The following is a 16,830-nucleotide window of genomic DNA, read 5'->3' as shown; positions in this document are numbered from 1 at the left end:
ACCTCCCAACCGCTGTAGTTTCTGTTTGAATCATTAAAGCTCTGTGGCTCTCCCTGGAGCTAAGAGTTGAACTGAGTTTTTCATTATGCTTATGCTGGTTTTTTTCCCCATTAAAAGACAAACTTTTGTTTACACCTTATTTCTGAGCTGCACAAAAGCCCAGATCAACACAAGTATTTAGGCTCCTAATTTCCCTTGAATTCAATGAGACAAGATGGGTGAAGTAATATCTTTTAGTAGGCCAACTTCTGTTGGTGAAAGAGACTTGAAAGGCCATGTCTACACTACCACTTATGTTGGCAAAACTTATGTCATTTTAACACCCCTCTGAGCGACATAAGTTTCGGCAGCATAAGTGGTAGTGTGCACAGCACTGCCTATGTTGGCATATAGCTAGTGCCTCTCGATGGGGGGGCAGAGATGGCTACACAAGAGATCTTACAGTGGCACAGTTGCATCAGTACAGCTGTGCCGCTGTAAGGTCTCTAGTATAGACATAGCCTTTCTCAGAGCTCTTCTTCAGGCCTGAAGAAGCTTGTCTCTTTCACCAACAGAAGTTGGTCCAATAAAATATATGACTTCACCCACCCTGTCTCTCATATCCTGGGACCAACATGACTATGTCACCTTAGCAAATACTGATTTCAATTAAAGTTAGGAGCATATCTGGACAAAGAACTGAATCTAAACAAGAGAGGGGGGAAGAAGGGAGGGAAATCCCTCATTGTTTGGATAGCAATCTGGTTCCCAAGTATTCTTTATCACAGAGGTGGTCAAACTACGGCAGCCCGCGGGACCCTCCTGCCCAGCCCCTGAGCTCCTGGCTTGGGAGGCTAGCCCCCAGCCTCTCCTCTGCTGTTCCCCCTCCCCCGCAGCCTCAGCTCACTACGCCACCAGCGCAATGCTCTGGACAGCGGGGCTGCAAGCTCTTGCCGGGCAGCGCAGCTGCAGAGCCATGGCTTGACCGGGTGCTCTGTGCTGCACGGTGGAGTGGCTGGCTCCAGCTGGGCGGCGCGGCTGCCTGTCCTGATGCTCTGGGTGGCGCAGCTGTAGCACTGCCAGCCACTGGTGCTCCAGGCAGCATGGTAACGGGGCAGGGAGGGTTGGATAGAGGGCAGGGGAGTTCGGGGTGATGGTCGGGGTGATTAGAGGGCAGGGAACAGGGGGGGTTGAATGGGTGCAGGAGTCCCGGGGGGCAGTTAGGAAGGAGAGGAGGGGTTGGATGGGGCTGCAGAGGGGGTCAGGGGACAGGGAGGGGTGGATGGGGCAAGGGTCCCAGGGGGGCTGTCAAGGGACAGGGAACGGGGGGTTGGAGGGGCTGGACCACGCCTGGCTGTTTGGGGAGGCGCACAGCCTCCCCTAACTGGCCCTCCATACAATTTTGGAAACCCCATGTGGCCCTCAGGCCAAAAAGTTTGCCCGCCCCTGCTTTATCACGTGGTGTTGAAAGGATCACATGGAGAGGGGGAGTTAGCTGTGCAGGGCTCTGGAGGAATTACAGTGTACTGACATAATCACTTATCAGAGGGGTAGCTGTGTTAGTCTGGACCTGACATAATCACTGTGAGTCTGAATCTGCAATGGCATTTGTAACCGAAGAACAGATCCAACAGGTAAGGGAGGAGAGCAAGGAACTACTGCATCCAGCGAGCTGTGTGTGAGAGATACAGGCTGACAGTGCCGTACTTGTGAGAAGGGAACAGATCTCACTAACCCACATTCCTGTCCAGTTTAACCAGCACTTGTGTTTAGCAAAGATTTGCTTTGGGAACATGAACATACAAAAACTCCATTTTGTATACTGTATTATCTGAGCACTTTATTAGGACTATAAGTGGCTCCAGAAACGTGGTTTGTCCTACAGAGTTCCTATCTTAAGAGTTCTTTTCTTCTCTCTCTGTCTCTGTCTCTCTCTCTCTCTCAACTATCAGCCTTATTCTTGAAGTTGAACTCTGCCTATCAGAGGATAACCTGCTGTTTTTTTTCTTTATAAAGGGGCAACGGTTCAAGTCTGCAATGTCCAGAGAGCTAATTTAATTTCATAAGAGATTGATCAATCACCCCACAGAAATCAGCACCCATTCTCAGTTAAATTTAGAACAAGTACTTTTTCCAACCTCTCAGTAATTTTGTTCTAATCCTGAAACAGAACAAAACTGCGTTGTTCATTTTGGTAAAATCTGTGTTTAGCAGTTACTTAATTTCCTCCTTTGGGGAAGAGAATTTTAAGCCATGAGGACAGTAACAAATGCATATTTCATTTGGTTCCTAGAGCCTGCTGCATGTAGGAGCTGTAATCACTTTTTCCCTGACCACAGCCTGTGAATCTCTTACTGAATTATTTTTTTTTCCAGTAGAAATCTCTCTTTTAAAAAAGTGAGAATACAAACATTACTCATTGAGGAAATTATTAAGATGAATCCATAAAAAACTTGTATAATGAGAGGCTGGTTTGTGTGGGATTGGAGGGTCAGGCAATAATGCCGATTATTAGATGCACATTAAAAGAGGTCCATGATACGAAGTACAGTGTATGAAAAATGCACCTTGCTCTATTGCATCTCTACTAGCAGAGAGGATCGCCAAGGATGTAAGTCTGATCTAGCATCTGGATGCAGAGCCCAAGAAAAGGTGCATAACACCACACTGAAGAAGACTGACAGACAGGAATATTGAATATAACTGCTGTCTCTTAAGTGTACCATAGAATGCCAGCCACTCTGTCCCCATCTGAACTCTAGTGCTCTCTTCTAGTTCCATGAAGATGGTTTCCTTGTTTTGGAAGAGTTTTTCACCACAGAAGAATGTGATGCCATGAGGGAGCAAATACACAAGATTATAGCCAAGATGGATGTGCCACCCCACTGCCGTACAGAGTTCTCCACCAACGATGAGGAACAGCTCCAGGCACAGGTACAGATAGGTGCTTCAGATAGAGGCGAGAAGAGGCAATCTAAATCTCAAATTACTCCTGAGGTGGCTAGCAAAGGGCTAGTTTGTAACACTAGGCAGTTCAGGGAAAAGGGTTTTGTTCTTGCAAGGAGGCATGTCTGAGCAGGAGGCTGAGAGCTAGGTACTGCTGAACTGCAATCTTGCCTCTGATGAGCACCCTCTCTGCTGCCTTGGGCAACATTTTGTTAGTGGTCTCAGGAAAGGCCAAGAGAGGAATGGGTCACAGAGGCTGAACGTGAAGAGTCCCTGCAGAAAAGGGCTGAATGTGTGAAAGCCTCTATTGTGACTACCTATACTATACTGGTTCCATGGATAAAGAATATCTCAGTCTCCAGGGCTGTCAAATCAACACTTCTCACAAACCAAAACCCTTCTGTTCACCCTATATTGGGTGTCTGCAAAGGGCAAGCTGGAACCCAAGAAGTTTAGCACAGTTAAAAGCCTCTCTGTGAACTACTGATGTCTTTATTCTACTTTATTCTTCCTGCTCTCTTGCTGGGGAGAAGATGCAGAAAAGTACTAGCTCCTTGTTGGAAGTGTTCACCAAGATATAGTCTCTAGGATATTACCATTGCTGGGTCTCTCTTGTCTCTGACAGGGCAGTGCGGATTATTTTCTAACCAGTGGAGACAAGATCAGATTCTTCTTTGAGAAAGGAGTTTTTGATGAGAAAGGTAAAAGTTATCTACCATCGGCTGTAATGGGCTTGGGGTGGATGGGGAGAAATGTAAGCAATCTGCTAGTGAGCCAGGAACTTTCTTAAAGGGACAAGGTGGCTGAATGACTATTTGGGAGAGAGGGGAGTTCTAGGCGCTTTTGTTTACTCTTTGTTTTGTTGCATCCTCTTTAATTCAGCACTTTGTTTCTTAGGTGACTTTCTTGTTCCAAAGGAGAAATCTATAAACAAGATTGGCCACGGTATGTCTGAGCTGTGATGCTTTTGGAGAGAAAATATGGGGTGTATTTTCCAGAACTAAGCATTCCTTCAGACTTGGCTATGGTGAATAATGCCAGCACATTACAAAGAAACTGCTCTCCTGAGTTAATGTTCTAGCTAAACACTGACTCTGCCCATTGTATTAAAACAAGAGACGTAGATTTAAATTCTCTTGCCTTGACTACAGCCTCCTCCTCTCTGTTCTATTGCTTTTGCCATGTCCTAGTCCACTGAACATTATTGCAAAAATCCTCCTCTCCTCCCATTGTGGCCACACGAATCCCTTCTTTGCAACCTTGCTCTGTCTCTTTCCCTCACCAGCATCAGGTTCAAGTTCCTCAGATTTAATTCTAAGCCTCTGCTCAGCTTCACCCTGCTCACATTTTCCTGTGCCCCCTTTGAATCCTTCCACTCTCGTATTTGTGCTTCCTTCTGTGTTACCCCATGCTAGGAAACCTCCCTGTCCTTTGCCAAAAGGCCTCTCATTTCCCATTTAAATCTCTTTTCAAAAGCCACTTGTTCTACAAGGCTTTTATAGTTTTTAAAAAGAATCATTGACCTATAATGGCTGAAGTTCAAACTTCTGTCTCTGTTATGCAATGGATTGTTTGAGCTGTATTGTTTGTGTCCAGTCTAGGTTGTTAAGATCCTTAGGACAGACTATCTTCTCTGTTCTGAGCACACTGCTAGCGCTTAACAAGCTGACATTGCCAGCAGCTTCTCATTCTTACAGGTTTCCAATGTGTCCTATTTCCCCTCTTCCAGCTGCTAAAGAACTAGCTATATCCCTTTTGTTTTCAAACAATACCTAGAGAAAACATAACAGGGTTCAGCATTTTTATCTCACAAACGCAGGAACCTTGCCTAGATCTTTCTCCATTAAAACTTGAAAATCCAGTATCTGATCTCACACTCCTGCAGTCTCTATAGGGAAAACAATGTCCCAAAAAAAAAAAAACTCCTCTTCCCACCCTCTCTTTGTCCTCTGCTGTACTGCAAGTGCTCCTTCAAGAGGAAACGGAAAACACAGATAGCATCCTCCTCACTCGGGCCTAACTGCAATTCCAAGAGAAGGATTCATTTTAACCTATTCTTCTGCAATTTATCCACTTATTTTCTGTCTAGCCACTTTTTTGCTCTGTAGCAGTCTCTGCTGGGTTGAGTAAACTGACTGACTGAACAGCAAATTCTATCCTCTTTAAGAGTGATCCTGAATCCAAAGCATTTGCTTCCAAGTTAAAAACTCTAGGGCAAGTTAAGGCATTCAAAGAGCACTGAATTTGTGCTCCCCCAGTTCTTAATTTTACATATGATAAAAATTTGATGCCCCATGTTTCATCTCTACAGAATTTTCTCATCATGCTGTATTAAAATTCTAAGAACCGTAGTACTTTGAAGGACACGTTCAGATAATTGACTGAGCTTGTGAGGCCCAGTGCTCACCTTGATGGCATTTCTGTCCTTCTGTAATGTGACAACTTTTGAATGCAACAACTGATCAATTCCAAAGTTTCCAGGAACATTCTAAGCTTTCACTGCCAGAACCCTTCTGATTTGGAGGACAATCAGAAAACTGAAAGGGGAAAAATGCATACGTGGAGCCCCTGCCATCTCTTTAGCATAATTACAACTTCAAGCACTTCTGGTATTGTCTATAGATCAAACAATGGATTGTTGGCACCCACTAACGCCTTCTGCTACAACAAGTCTGTTTCATCTGTCACTGTGCCCATTCTCCCTATAGTTCAACATGTTGGCAACCTGACAGACTTCTCTCCCAGACAAATAATAATGTGTGGAGGGAAAGGGGAGCAAGAACACAGTGCCTGGCATGGAAGGAATAATGGGGGATCCTGGTATAGAGGGCTCAGAGAACCCCTGCTGGAGAGAAAATTGGGGGATCCTCATATGAAAGGAAGGGGAGATAGAGGGCTCACAGCCCCTGCCATGGGTGGGAGGAGTGGGGGGCATACAACCCCTCGTGTGGGAGATTGGGGGGCCCTGGTGTGGAGGGGAAGGCGGGAATTAGAGCGCACAGAGCCACTGGCATGGTATAAGTGGGAATGGGGTTGCAAAAATAACTGATGGCATGCAGGGAGAATGGAGGACGCTGGTATAGGAGGAGGAGGGAAATGGAGGCCACTCAGAAACCCTGGGAGGAGGGAGATTGGAGGGGTGTTGCAGGGAGGGCCTGAAATAGAAGGGGATGGGAGAGCATCACACAAGGAGCTTGCAGGTGGAATGGAGAGATGCCTGGAGCATGCACTGAGTTCAGCCTATAGAAGCAACAAATTGTGCAACCCCTTATTAGTATTTATCTATCTTAGGGTTGTGTATAATGCTCCCCATTGTAATATCTAAGCTCTTAGTATCTGGAGCTCTGAATAATCTATTTGGTTTTCCTTCAGAACATACCCCAGAAATCTCTTCCAAGCTATTTTTTTGGTCATAGACCATTATTTTCATATAGCCGCAGTTTGTCGTAAAGGAGACTGATTATATCTTTGTCCTCTAAAGAAATTCGTTATATGATTTGCAAATGTCAACAGCACTTGTGTGATCTCCATCTGATGAAACATTTTGCCTAGTTTACAATCCATACAAAAAGCTTGAAACAAAAGGAATTTGTCTAACCCAGACCTTTTAGCAAAAGGAACAGGGCAGACATGATAATGGGCACTGTGCACACTAAACTGATTCCTGAGAGGGATGCAGTTTGAGCCTGACAGACTGCAGACTTCCCCTTCAGAATGTAATACCCATCATTGTGTTTCCTCAGAGTTTAAAGGGTCCCTTCTGGAAAGGAGTTCTAGAATTTTCACTAAGTAACAACTTCTTTCCCTCAGCTTTGCATGCTTACGATCCCATCTTCAAGCAAATCACTCACTCCTCCAAAGTTCAGGTGAGCAGTAGCTTAAGTCACTTGAAAGAACTCTATGTGATCGTTTAGTTTCAAAACTGTATGCTCAGAAGGATGAGCCCTCTCCTCATGAAAGGATTTATAAAAATTCTCAGCAAGCATTTGCTAAATTCTGACCAGAGAACGGAAGTGTTATAACTTTGAGATGTTCCACAGGAGTTGGGAAGAAAACTGGGCCTTGAGAAACCAGTGATTGTCCAGAGTATGTATATCTTTAAGGTACAGTGACTCCAATCTCCTATTTACTCGTGAAAGAAGCCATTTTAATATTTTCCAGTTTAACATTCTCCTCTTCTATTTTTCCTCTTCCAGCAACCTGGCATTGGTGGTGAAGGTAAAATTCATACTACATCTGTACTAGGCTGCAGATATTATGTACCGATACCAAGGTTTGGAGGAAGGGAATTCAAGTAACAAACTGGTCACTCAGTGAGATTTTTCAAAGCTGCCTAAAGGTTTGGATGCCCTGTTCCCGTTAGAAATTACTGGGAATGGGGTGTGAAAATCTCACCCAGGGTTCCTTTCTGTTTCTGTATGGGCAGGCAAAGGGCTAACTTATATCCACACTAGGTTGAAAGGTGACCCAATCCCATGTGTTATGATTGGAGCAGGGGCCGACTCTCACTACACGCTTGAGATTCCCAAAGTAGTAAGATGTCAGGGAAATGGGAAAGGACAAGTGATTGGCGGAAAGGACAAGTGATTGGGGGAATTTCCTAACTGTATGTCAAGTTTCCTTGTCTTTCAAGGATTGCTGTAAACCAAAAGTAATTCTCACATGCCTCAAATGTGACTTGGAATAAGTTATCCTTGCTGTACTCCCCCTAGAATAAATGGGACATGAGCTGAGAATTTATTGGGAAGGGGACAGTATCAGTCTCTCCCCACACACTATCAATAGATATACTCACCAGCCCCCACCTCTACAGAGGTGAGATTCTCCAGGTGATGGTGTTTGTCTGTCTGTGGAGGCTGGTGGTGGTAGCATGCACGCAGACAGTGAACTTCTGCAGCGCTGTCAGGAGCATGCATACTCACTGTTGTCACTTCTAGGTGCATTCATACTACAGTCAAAAGAGGGCAGAGAAAGGAAAGGCAGGAAAGCCCCATCGACCTTTCATTACTCTTAATTCAACAGTCTTTAAAATGTAAGGTAACCAGGTGTCTGTTGGTTTCAGTGAGACCACACCAGGACGCCTCATTTCTGTACACAGAGCCGCTGGGCAGGGTTCTGGGCCTCTGGATAGCTCTGGAGAACACCACCCAGGAGAACGGCTGTCTATGGTTCATCCCTGGCTCTCACACCAGTAAGATTCATATTATTCTGCCATACACTGAAATGCACCCTTGTCTCCTGGTTACGGGTGGAAAGTAGCACAGATTGTACTGTGTCCTCTGAATCATACAGTGGTTACATGGCCGCATCCAGCTAGTGGAGACACCATCATGCTTTAGGGAACCTTTGTTTAAAGCAACATCATTCCCTTGGTACTTTTAGGGGCCAAATTCATAATCCCACTTTTAGCAGCCTAGCTCAAATGACTCATTTCCTTTGCTGCTGGTCACTAGACCAAGGATCTGTGATTTTAATCCAAAAACATTCCTGGAAATCAAAACTTGACATTATTTCTGACTCTGACACCAAATGCCCAAGTTTAATGCTGTACTATACCCATACAATCTGCTTAAAGTACAGAGATAGTGGTATCCACAATCTTATTGATTTTGTACTTATTAAATCCAGACCTTGCAATATTAGGATCCACTGTTGGTGTTCCTGAAATCCTTTCAATTTAGTATTACTGAGTAACTTCCTTCAGCAAGTATCTGACCCTTCCTTGTTCAACAAGATTTGAGTCCTTTACAACTATTCTTTGATCCTTCCAAAGAGTGTCTTCTTTGCAGTGCTACAGACCCTTACTTCATTCCAGAGCTTCCTACAGCAGCTTTGAAAATGCTTCTCCACCCTGAGCTGGGCTGGAAGGAGCAGTTTCTCCAGGTTCCCTCAGGTTAGGGATAAGCACAGTGAAACCACTTTGCTCATTTTTGTTTCTTTAATAAAACTTTGATGCTGCACTATATTATTTATATTGACACCCCCATCGCCCAGCTTTAAACACAGATCCCTTCAGGATATATACCCATTAACCTTTTCTGTTGTCCTGGGTCAAGACTAAGAATACTGCTACCCCAGCTTGCTCTGTGTAAGGGGAGGAAGAATAAAAACCTTGCACTTACACACCCCCACACTGGTCTAAAATTCAGCAAACATGGAAAACAAGAATGAACTGGATAGCGTCCAAGAGATCAGAGAGCAACCAGTGGACTATGGCAACACATAGATCAGGCCAAATCAAAATAAAATGTGTGTATCCTCTTTTTCTCAACAGATGGAAGTTGCCATGGGCCTCTTGGTGCACATTTTACACTTAGTATATTTTGTATATGTCTAGCATGGGGACTAATTAGCTCCAGGGGAACTGTTTATCCATTTCATCTCAAACTTTAATGTACCTTAAAACAGATACGATCCTCAGGTCTCTCTTAAAAATAAATTAATAAAAAAAAAATCAAGCAAAAGACATTCTTCCCTGAGAAATCATAAAGCTTTGCATTTTGTTGTAATCACAATTTGTACCTAAACTCAGCATATGGCTTTGTAGCTGCAGTTAAACATCTGTACTGTTACAGAAAGGAGAACAGTGCCAAAGATGTGTTTTGCGTGAGTGGAGGACTCTGCTCAGAAAGCACTGCATGTTTTTGCAGATAAGGGTAGCACTTGTTAATGTGCCAGGGCACAGATGAGAAAAGCAGACAAAAGGCAGTGTGAGTTTCTGTACCACCAGGTAAACCTTAATCTTTTCCCAATGAAAAGAGAAAATGAGCAAGGAAAGAATTTTCATTAATGAAACGATGGAGGGCATAGATAATGTAATGAGGGGTTTAAGTTGTCCAGTCAGTGCAGAGGCTATGATTGGCATATGTAGAGATTATTAAGCACAAAATAATATTACATTGAGCTTTGTTAAAGTAATAAGCAACTATTATAATTGATGCAAGATTGTTAAACTAATTAGGTGCAGGTGCCCAAGAATCTTGGACAGTAGGTGCAAAATGCATAGGAAAGGAAAAGTAGGGTTCATCATGAAATAAAGACATTTAAAGAGTTTCCTGTGCATGAGAAACAGGGTATAAATATAAGGAGAAGTGAGTTAATGCTTTGGAACAGAGTGAAGTTGTCCTTTCTGCAAAGCATTATTTCCAGACTGGTAAAGTATTAACTCTTTCCTTTCTGTATTGTGCTGATTAATCTTTGATTATTAAACTTGATCAAGTTTTTGTTATTTGATGGATTAAATAGTCTAAAATTGAATCTTAACACAGGGGTTTATTTACTGCCCGGTTAAATGATTAATTAAAAAAAAAAAAAAAGTTTTGTCTACTGTGGGATTGCAGATGGCATCACACGTAGAATGGTCCGAGCCCCACCAGGAACCATACCATGCACACAGTTCATCGGCTCTGAGCGGACTCATCAAGATAGCCAGTTTATTCCTGTGCCCATCCGCAAAGGTAAAGATTCATCTGTAGAACCAGTGAAAATGCAAAAGATAGACGCAGTGACACATGTTCAGTTTAAACCACAGGCCCAGAGGGAATGCAATGATGTATTGCCAGTGCAGGCCTGATGCCCCAGCTGCTGCCAAAGGGTTATGTAAAGAGGCCACAGTGAAATAAATGGATCTTGTAGAACCAAAGCAACAGTATGATATGTTCCTGGAGTTTTCCCAAACAAATTCTTACCATAGGAATCAATGGGCTGACTTTTGTCTCGTTATCATGACAAACCTTTCAAAGACAGCGCTAGCTCCTCTTGTATGGCACAGAGGAAGGAGATGTTCAAAAGGAAAGACAGCTGTGTGTTTATTTCAAACAGGTGGCCTCATTCTTATCCATGGAGAAGTTGTCCATAAGAGTGAGTTGAACAGCTCAGAGTGGTCCCGCCATGTGTACACTTTCCATCTAATGGAGGCCAAAGACACCAGCTGGAGCAAAGAGAACTGGTATACAGAGATCATTCAGTAGCAAAAACAAACAAAAAGAAAACCAAACCTGCTGGAAACTGGAGGCTTTTTAAAGCTATAACCATTTAAGAAGCTTTTTTTCACCCAGCAACCCCAGCTCTTATCCCATTTTTGTGTTACACCTACAGGGTGATACACACAACTAGGTTCCCGCTACATGGCTCAGAACTGTGCTAGCTGCAGCTTTGAACACCAGTGTCAATACTAGTTTCCCAGGACAATTTCCCTGGCCTGTGTAGCAAAGGATTGTTTTTCTGCTAGCCATATTATAACAGCGCTGTAAGGTCCTCCAGCAAAGGTGCAGCAGAGAGCCTTACAACCATTCATTAAACTCATAGTATTTCTCTCTCCTGGAGGGATGTTAATTCCCTACTGCCACAGAACAGGATCAGCTTGATTCCTGCCACATACAGAGACTGTCTCTTTGTGCACGTCTTCCCTCAGTAATAGAGTTGCAGAATGACAGGCAAGGCTCTCCTGGAGGCCAGCATGGGAGAACAATCCCTTTTAAGAAAGTACCATAAACAATGAAGAATATGATCCTCCCAGCTTAAACTGAAGCTTTCATAATGATTATACTGATGAAAGCATAAAATGCATACATCTGACAGAGGTTAAATGATTTACTCAGGGTCATACATGGTATCTGTAGCACAGTTGGGAATAGAACCAAGGTTCTGGTCCTGTGTTTTGATCACAAAACCCATTCTCCTTACAGAAGTATACAACCTATGTCTGAAGCACCCTCTGGGTACAGAGTTAGATTAGAAGAAAGTAATTAAACGCACTGGGGAAAGAGGTGAAATGCACTGGGGAAAGAGTAAAAGGTATGAATGCAGGTGGAAAACCAAGATGTGAATCTGCTTAGGGACGTTAAGAGTTTTGTAGCAAGAGATTGGACATACTGGATTGGATCTGAGGAAGTACCTGTTAAAGGCTTCCCATCAGAACTGTTCATTTCTGCATCAGTGGTACCTAAGCCAGAACGGATTCTGTGTCAGGTAGACCTGGGGCTGATTCTGAAATTCAGTTTTTACTTAAGTGTTTTCTCTTCTCTTTTCAGGCTTCAGCCAACTCCTGAATTGCCTTTTCCACCTCTCTACACCTAAAGCTAACATTAGCCATTGGAGTCAAATGGTTGATCACTGAGTAGACGCCATTCATCTTTCTCAGCCATCTGCTGCTGTTCTCTTCAGATACAACTTCACCCACTGCTCTCATCTCCCAATATTCGTGTGTCCTCTGCCCAGGAGTAGCTTCAGCCGGTGTGCATGACAGAAGAATCTTCATCCACACCTGTCCAGCGCTGGCCTGACTCAGAGCATCTGTGTTACGTGTACCCTACTCATAGTGAGAACAGTCACCTAAAAACTCCTTTTGATGGGGAAATCTCTTTAGTCATATGAACTCACTATGAAGTGGCCACTGTACCTCAATTGTGGGACCCGCTGAGAGGCACCTCCTTTTCAGGATACTCAAAATCTCAGTATTTTCCCCTTGTACAACCCAAGCCAGGAAAATTTCTATTATGTTTATTCCATCTCTGTTGTATTACCCTCAGGTGTACAGAGTCTTTTGGAGGTTATGTAGAGGGGTTTGTTGTACCACAAAAAAGTTAAAACCTACCCTGCTGAAACAGCAATAGAGTAAAAGAAAAGTCTAGAATGGGCAGACCAAAGCAGGGAGCCTAAATTTCTTATTTTTCCTGTTAAAATGCTAAGTAAGAGTTACTGGGGAGTGGTATGTGAGGAGATAAGACAATCCCTAGACTTGTAAACCTTTGCTGCATACATTTTCAAGGAGAACTGAGTGACTTTTGATGCCTATTGAAGTTAATGAGAGGTGGGAATATCAAGAATAAAAATAATACAAACATAATTTCTCTGTCTGAAGATGACAGTCCCTGAAACCTCCAAAAAAGTGTTAGACTACAACACATAAGGGTAAAGACATACAGTGATTATGCTTTTAACTCCCAGCATGCAGAACAGATGCTAGCAAAGAGCACATAACTTCACCCTTCTAGGAAGTATCATTGATGTAATGCAGCCCACATATCTGAATATTCTAAATAACCTCATTTAAATAAAGTGACAAAGTCCATTTTATGTTCCTATGTACCTTTCTATTACTATCACTGAATAGTCAAACTTTAACTTTTTTCAGCAAATCTATGAAGAGTTATTAAATGCAGAGAGACAGGACTTTTCTTCACAGTTTCAGTGGAATATATTTTTTTTAAACAAATAATGAAGGATTTACGTGGTTTTTTTTTTAATATATACAGAGAGAACAGCTACTCTTTGAAGTATCCATACATAAGACTGGAAATATGCTTCATAAATTTTCACATCACCAGTATATTATTTAATTGACACACCCACAAAAGCCAACTTCCCAGCTCTTTACAGGGATGCTCAAGTAATTTAGTTCACAGTTATTGAATTCACTGTGACAGGGAACAAGAATACTTCACACTTATCCAGTACTTTCCCACCACAGATCTGAATGCTTTACAGAAACTAAATAATGAATCTTTACAACACCCCTAGGAGGTATTATTCTAGTTTTACAGATGGGTAAACTGAGGCACAAAGCAGGAGTAGGTCTGATTGTGGAGCCCTTACTCATGGGAGCAGTCCCAATTACTTGAGTAAGTGCTCACTAACATGTACAAGGGCTTCACCATTTAGTTCTAAATGACTTACCCCAGATCACATAGCAGTTTTGGGAACAAAACCCCCGGAGTCCTGATTCTCATGCTCTACCCTCTAAACAACGTTCCCTCCTATTTATTATCCTTTGAATGCGTAATATCAGTTTTATATTTTAAAGCTGAGCTATCAAACATTGAGACAATATAAGCAACATGCAGACTAGAGGAAGGGGGGATTGGAAGGTGGATAAAACTGGTGGCAACATTACAAATGGGATTAGGTAGGCAGCAGGAGCTCTAGAAACATATATGCAAATATAACAAAAACAGGAAAAAAGATTGAGTAGCAGTAGTAAGTTTTATTAATAATTAGTCTCCATGGGTGAATTTTGTGTTCAGAGAAATTGAAAGAGCATGTATTGTTGATCAGTTTAAACCCTTAATATCAAGGGTTTTATATATTGCTAAAATTAATGCATAGAGCCCAGCAGCATCTTCAGCATTTCAACTTGATTTAAACGTTTTAAAGTCATCTATAGAAATTAATGTTAAGCCTTTATCTTAAATGAAAACTAGATGTTTTGCTTATTTTAAATAGCACTAGCATTATCATTTCCAGTTGGTGAAAGCCATCTACCTTAAAAGAGAGAGAGACACAGAGACAGCTGTACTTGACTATATGGGGTCCCTATGCAATATATATATCAATGGACTGATATTTAATACACTTGGGAAATAATACACAGAAGAACTTTAGACAGTTTCTAAGAGGTAACTTGAATAGAATAATCTGCCAACAGAACAGACACCCTCAATGGTATTCATAGACTAGATGAAAACAAAATAGTGCAGATGATCTTGCATTGTTGCAGGAGGAATGGACTGAATGACCCAAGACATCTTATTGTTTCAGGCTCTGTATCAGATTAAAGCAGGTTAGAAATGGATTTTTGTGACACATGGCGTCAAGCCTTATTGCTTCATTACTTTTTCTAAGCATGATGCCTACCTCTGGTATTTGTCTCAAATGCCAGTTGCAATGAAGAAATAGATTAAATTCTTGTGTTCATGTATGGTAAAAACGGCTCTTAAGTAATGGCTGGGACTTTGCTGGTGGAACAAGAGTGCCAGTTTTAAACTGAGCAGCTAAAACAGGTTCTGTAGGTCAAACAGGATTTTTTGATGCATCTGAAATCACTGCAGTAGCAGGAATGAGTAGGCTGGGTAGGGATAACAGTGGTAATCTTGCTCAGATTCACCAAGGCTTCTATTAGAAACAAGAGTCTGATCTTTCCTACCTTTTTCAGACCTTGTTTTGATGTCAATACGCAGGGGACAGAGTAACCTTCGGTTCTGGTGCTTTGTTTTGTGGCTTTAGTGTTATATCAACCTTCACCTGAATGCTCTGTTACCAAGTGCAGAACACAGGATGGGTGGTAGCTAAGGCTTTTTCTTAGTTACTGTGGGAAAAAGACTCCACCTTTCTAATTAATTTTTTTTTAAGTAGCATTTTCCTGCTAAGAAAGTTGGTTCATCTCTCCTTTCCCTTCTGTGCTCTGTTCAATGTGATATGAAGACAGATGTAGAAAGAATGTCCTACTTTGTCTCGCTAGAACATGAGAATTACTAAGCTGTGCAACATGTTGGATTCACTGTTGCTAAGGGTCACTGTACTCTTGCACCATCCATCTCTCCAGGGCTGTTTCCTTGGAGCAGTGCCTCACAGCCTATTGCTCTGTTAATCACAGTCATTTTCTGACCATACTTAAAGTCCGAGGAGAGATTCTGTGCTGTGTGTCTCAGGAGGCATGGTCCAGAAAGAGAAGGCCAAGAGGGTTGGAGGAGGGTGGGCAAATGTGATACTCTGTCGGTTGTTCCAGGGGCCAGTGCATCCCAGAATGATTGGAGGTGGTCTGACTCTGCAGCAGAGAATAACCAGAGCACACAATACTCTCTGGCCAATCCTCCAGCTAACACCAATACACTCCCAGTCCCAAACTTGGGGCTGCACAGGATGGTGCTAAGCTGCCTAGTTTGCCCCTATGTTGCTCAAGGGCTGGGGACGGGGTTCTGCCCCAGGGAACCGCTGTGGCCCCTTTACACAGCAGAAATGTCATAAAGATGCTGTAGCAGGGACCAGAATCAACTTCCCTGGACAAGAATTCTTGCAAGCAAATACCCTACCAGGTACTCCATGGGAGGGTGGAAGAGGCAGGATACAAATCAGCTTAATCTGGTCCTAATGGAAGTTTTGCATGCTAATGAGAGAGAATTCCTAGAAGTAGAGATGTTTCAAAGGATTAAATATACAAAAATGGAAGTTTTTTTGGCTATAAACAGTGAATTGTTTCAATTGTACTGAGTTATGATCCTAATTAAAGGGGCAGTAGCAGGTAGTTTTGCTCCTGAATTTACATTTTAATAGAAATGCTTTCATGGATGATTTTTAATGAAAACCATTTGTCCAGATTTAAATGTCCCCCCTCAACCCTCCTAATGATTTACAAACCAAACACTGCAGCCTGTACTAGTGCATATATGAAAACCAGAACATTACTTATTATAAACAGCTGTGAAACTGACTTCAGTGATTTTCTTTGTTCAATCTGAGAGAAATGCAAGAAGTAAATCAAACTGTATGAGTAGCAGAGAAGCACACTGCATTGTTAAAATACTTTGTTTTAATAATCTAAATGTATTATGAGTAATACAGGAAAGGATTTTAAATGAGTTTTAACCTAATCTCTCTTTAAAATTGTATCTGGAAATGGGACTCTTTTCAATGGAGATTAATTTTTTAATGTAGCTTTAAAAAAAAAATTCACATATAAAGCAAGTTTTGTTCAATGTAATTTCAAGAGATCAAGAGCATGAAAAAGGTAGAACTTGGTTTATTCCAGAGAACTGGCAAGTAAATCAAAATTTTAGCCACAAAGGCTATTGTTTTCACCCTGCAATCCTATCTATCCATGCTCTTCCAATAAACTAAGTTTGACATTCTCTGTATTTGAAATTACTTTAAACAGAATAAGCATTAGTACTGTTTTCACTCTAGTTGGCAGAGGTCTTCTAATTTTGTAAGAGGAAATGAGAGATGACGTGGCAGTCTTCATACAATTTGACCCTATGCTGCAGGTGGTGCACACCCTCACTGCAACAGCATGCTTTTATTGAAAGAGGGAGAATTCTTGGACATGGACAATAATACAAGATACCAGGACTCAACCCGGTGGCATGCCAATACAGTGCACAAGCTTTGTAGGAGCCTGCGCTGGTGAAC

The 16,830-nt window shown here is 42.3% G+C and overlaps 1 protein-coding gene across 1 annotated transcript; it reads left to right on the top strand.

Moving 5' to 3' along the window:
• The first annotated feature begins 1,521 nt into the window (after positions 1 to 1,521).
• On the top strand, positions 1,522 to 13,002 carry PHYHD1 (phytanoyl-CoA dioxygenase domain containing 1). Its single transcript, XM_054007815.1, has 11 exons — positions 1,522 to 1,613; positions 2,755 to 2,913; positions 3,551 to 3,626; positions 3,823 to 3,870; positions 6,736 to 6,791; positions 6,966 to 7,028; positions 7,122 to 7,143; positions 7,988 to 8,116; positions 10,266 to 10,382; positions 10,747 to 10,873; positions 11,958 to 13,002. Exons 1-11 carry the CDS (start codon positions 1,581 to 1,583, stop codon positions 12,001 to 12,003), a joined length of 876 nt encoding a protein of 291 aa, XP_053863790.1. The 5' UTR covers positions 1,522 to 1,580; the 3' UTR covers positions 12,004 to 13,002.
• The last annotated feature ends 3,828 nt before the right edge of the window (positions 13,003 to 16,830 follow it).

The sequence above is a fragment of the Malaclemys terrapin genome, chromosome 17 (assembly GCF_027887155.1).
Source record: "Malaclemys terrapin pileata isolate rMalTer1 chromosome 17, rMalTer1.hap1, whole genome shotgun sequence".
Lineage (NCBI taxonomy): Eukaryota > Metazoa > Chordata > Testudines > Emydidae > Malaclemys > Malaclemys terrapin.
The sequence above is the reverse complement of the archived record's forward strand: the minus strand, read 5'-3'. Positions and strand labels throughout refer to the sequence as shown.

Bases quoted from the DNA above. Each gene is read 5' to 3' on its own strand.
- PHYHD1 (XM_054007815.1), top strand. From the start codon at position 1,581: ATGGCATTTGTAACCGAAGAACAGATCCAACAG. The intron at 3,871-6,735 runs GTATGTCTGAGC...TCTTTCCCTCAG, and splicing joins TATAAACAAGATTGGCCACG to CTTTGCATGCTTACGATCCC. The intron at 8,117-10,265 runs GTAAGATTCATA...GTGGGATTGCAG, and splicing joins CATCCCTGGCTCTCACACCA to ATGGCATCACACGTAGAATG.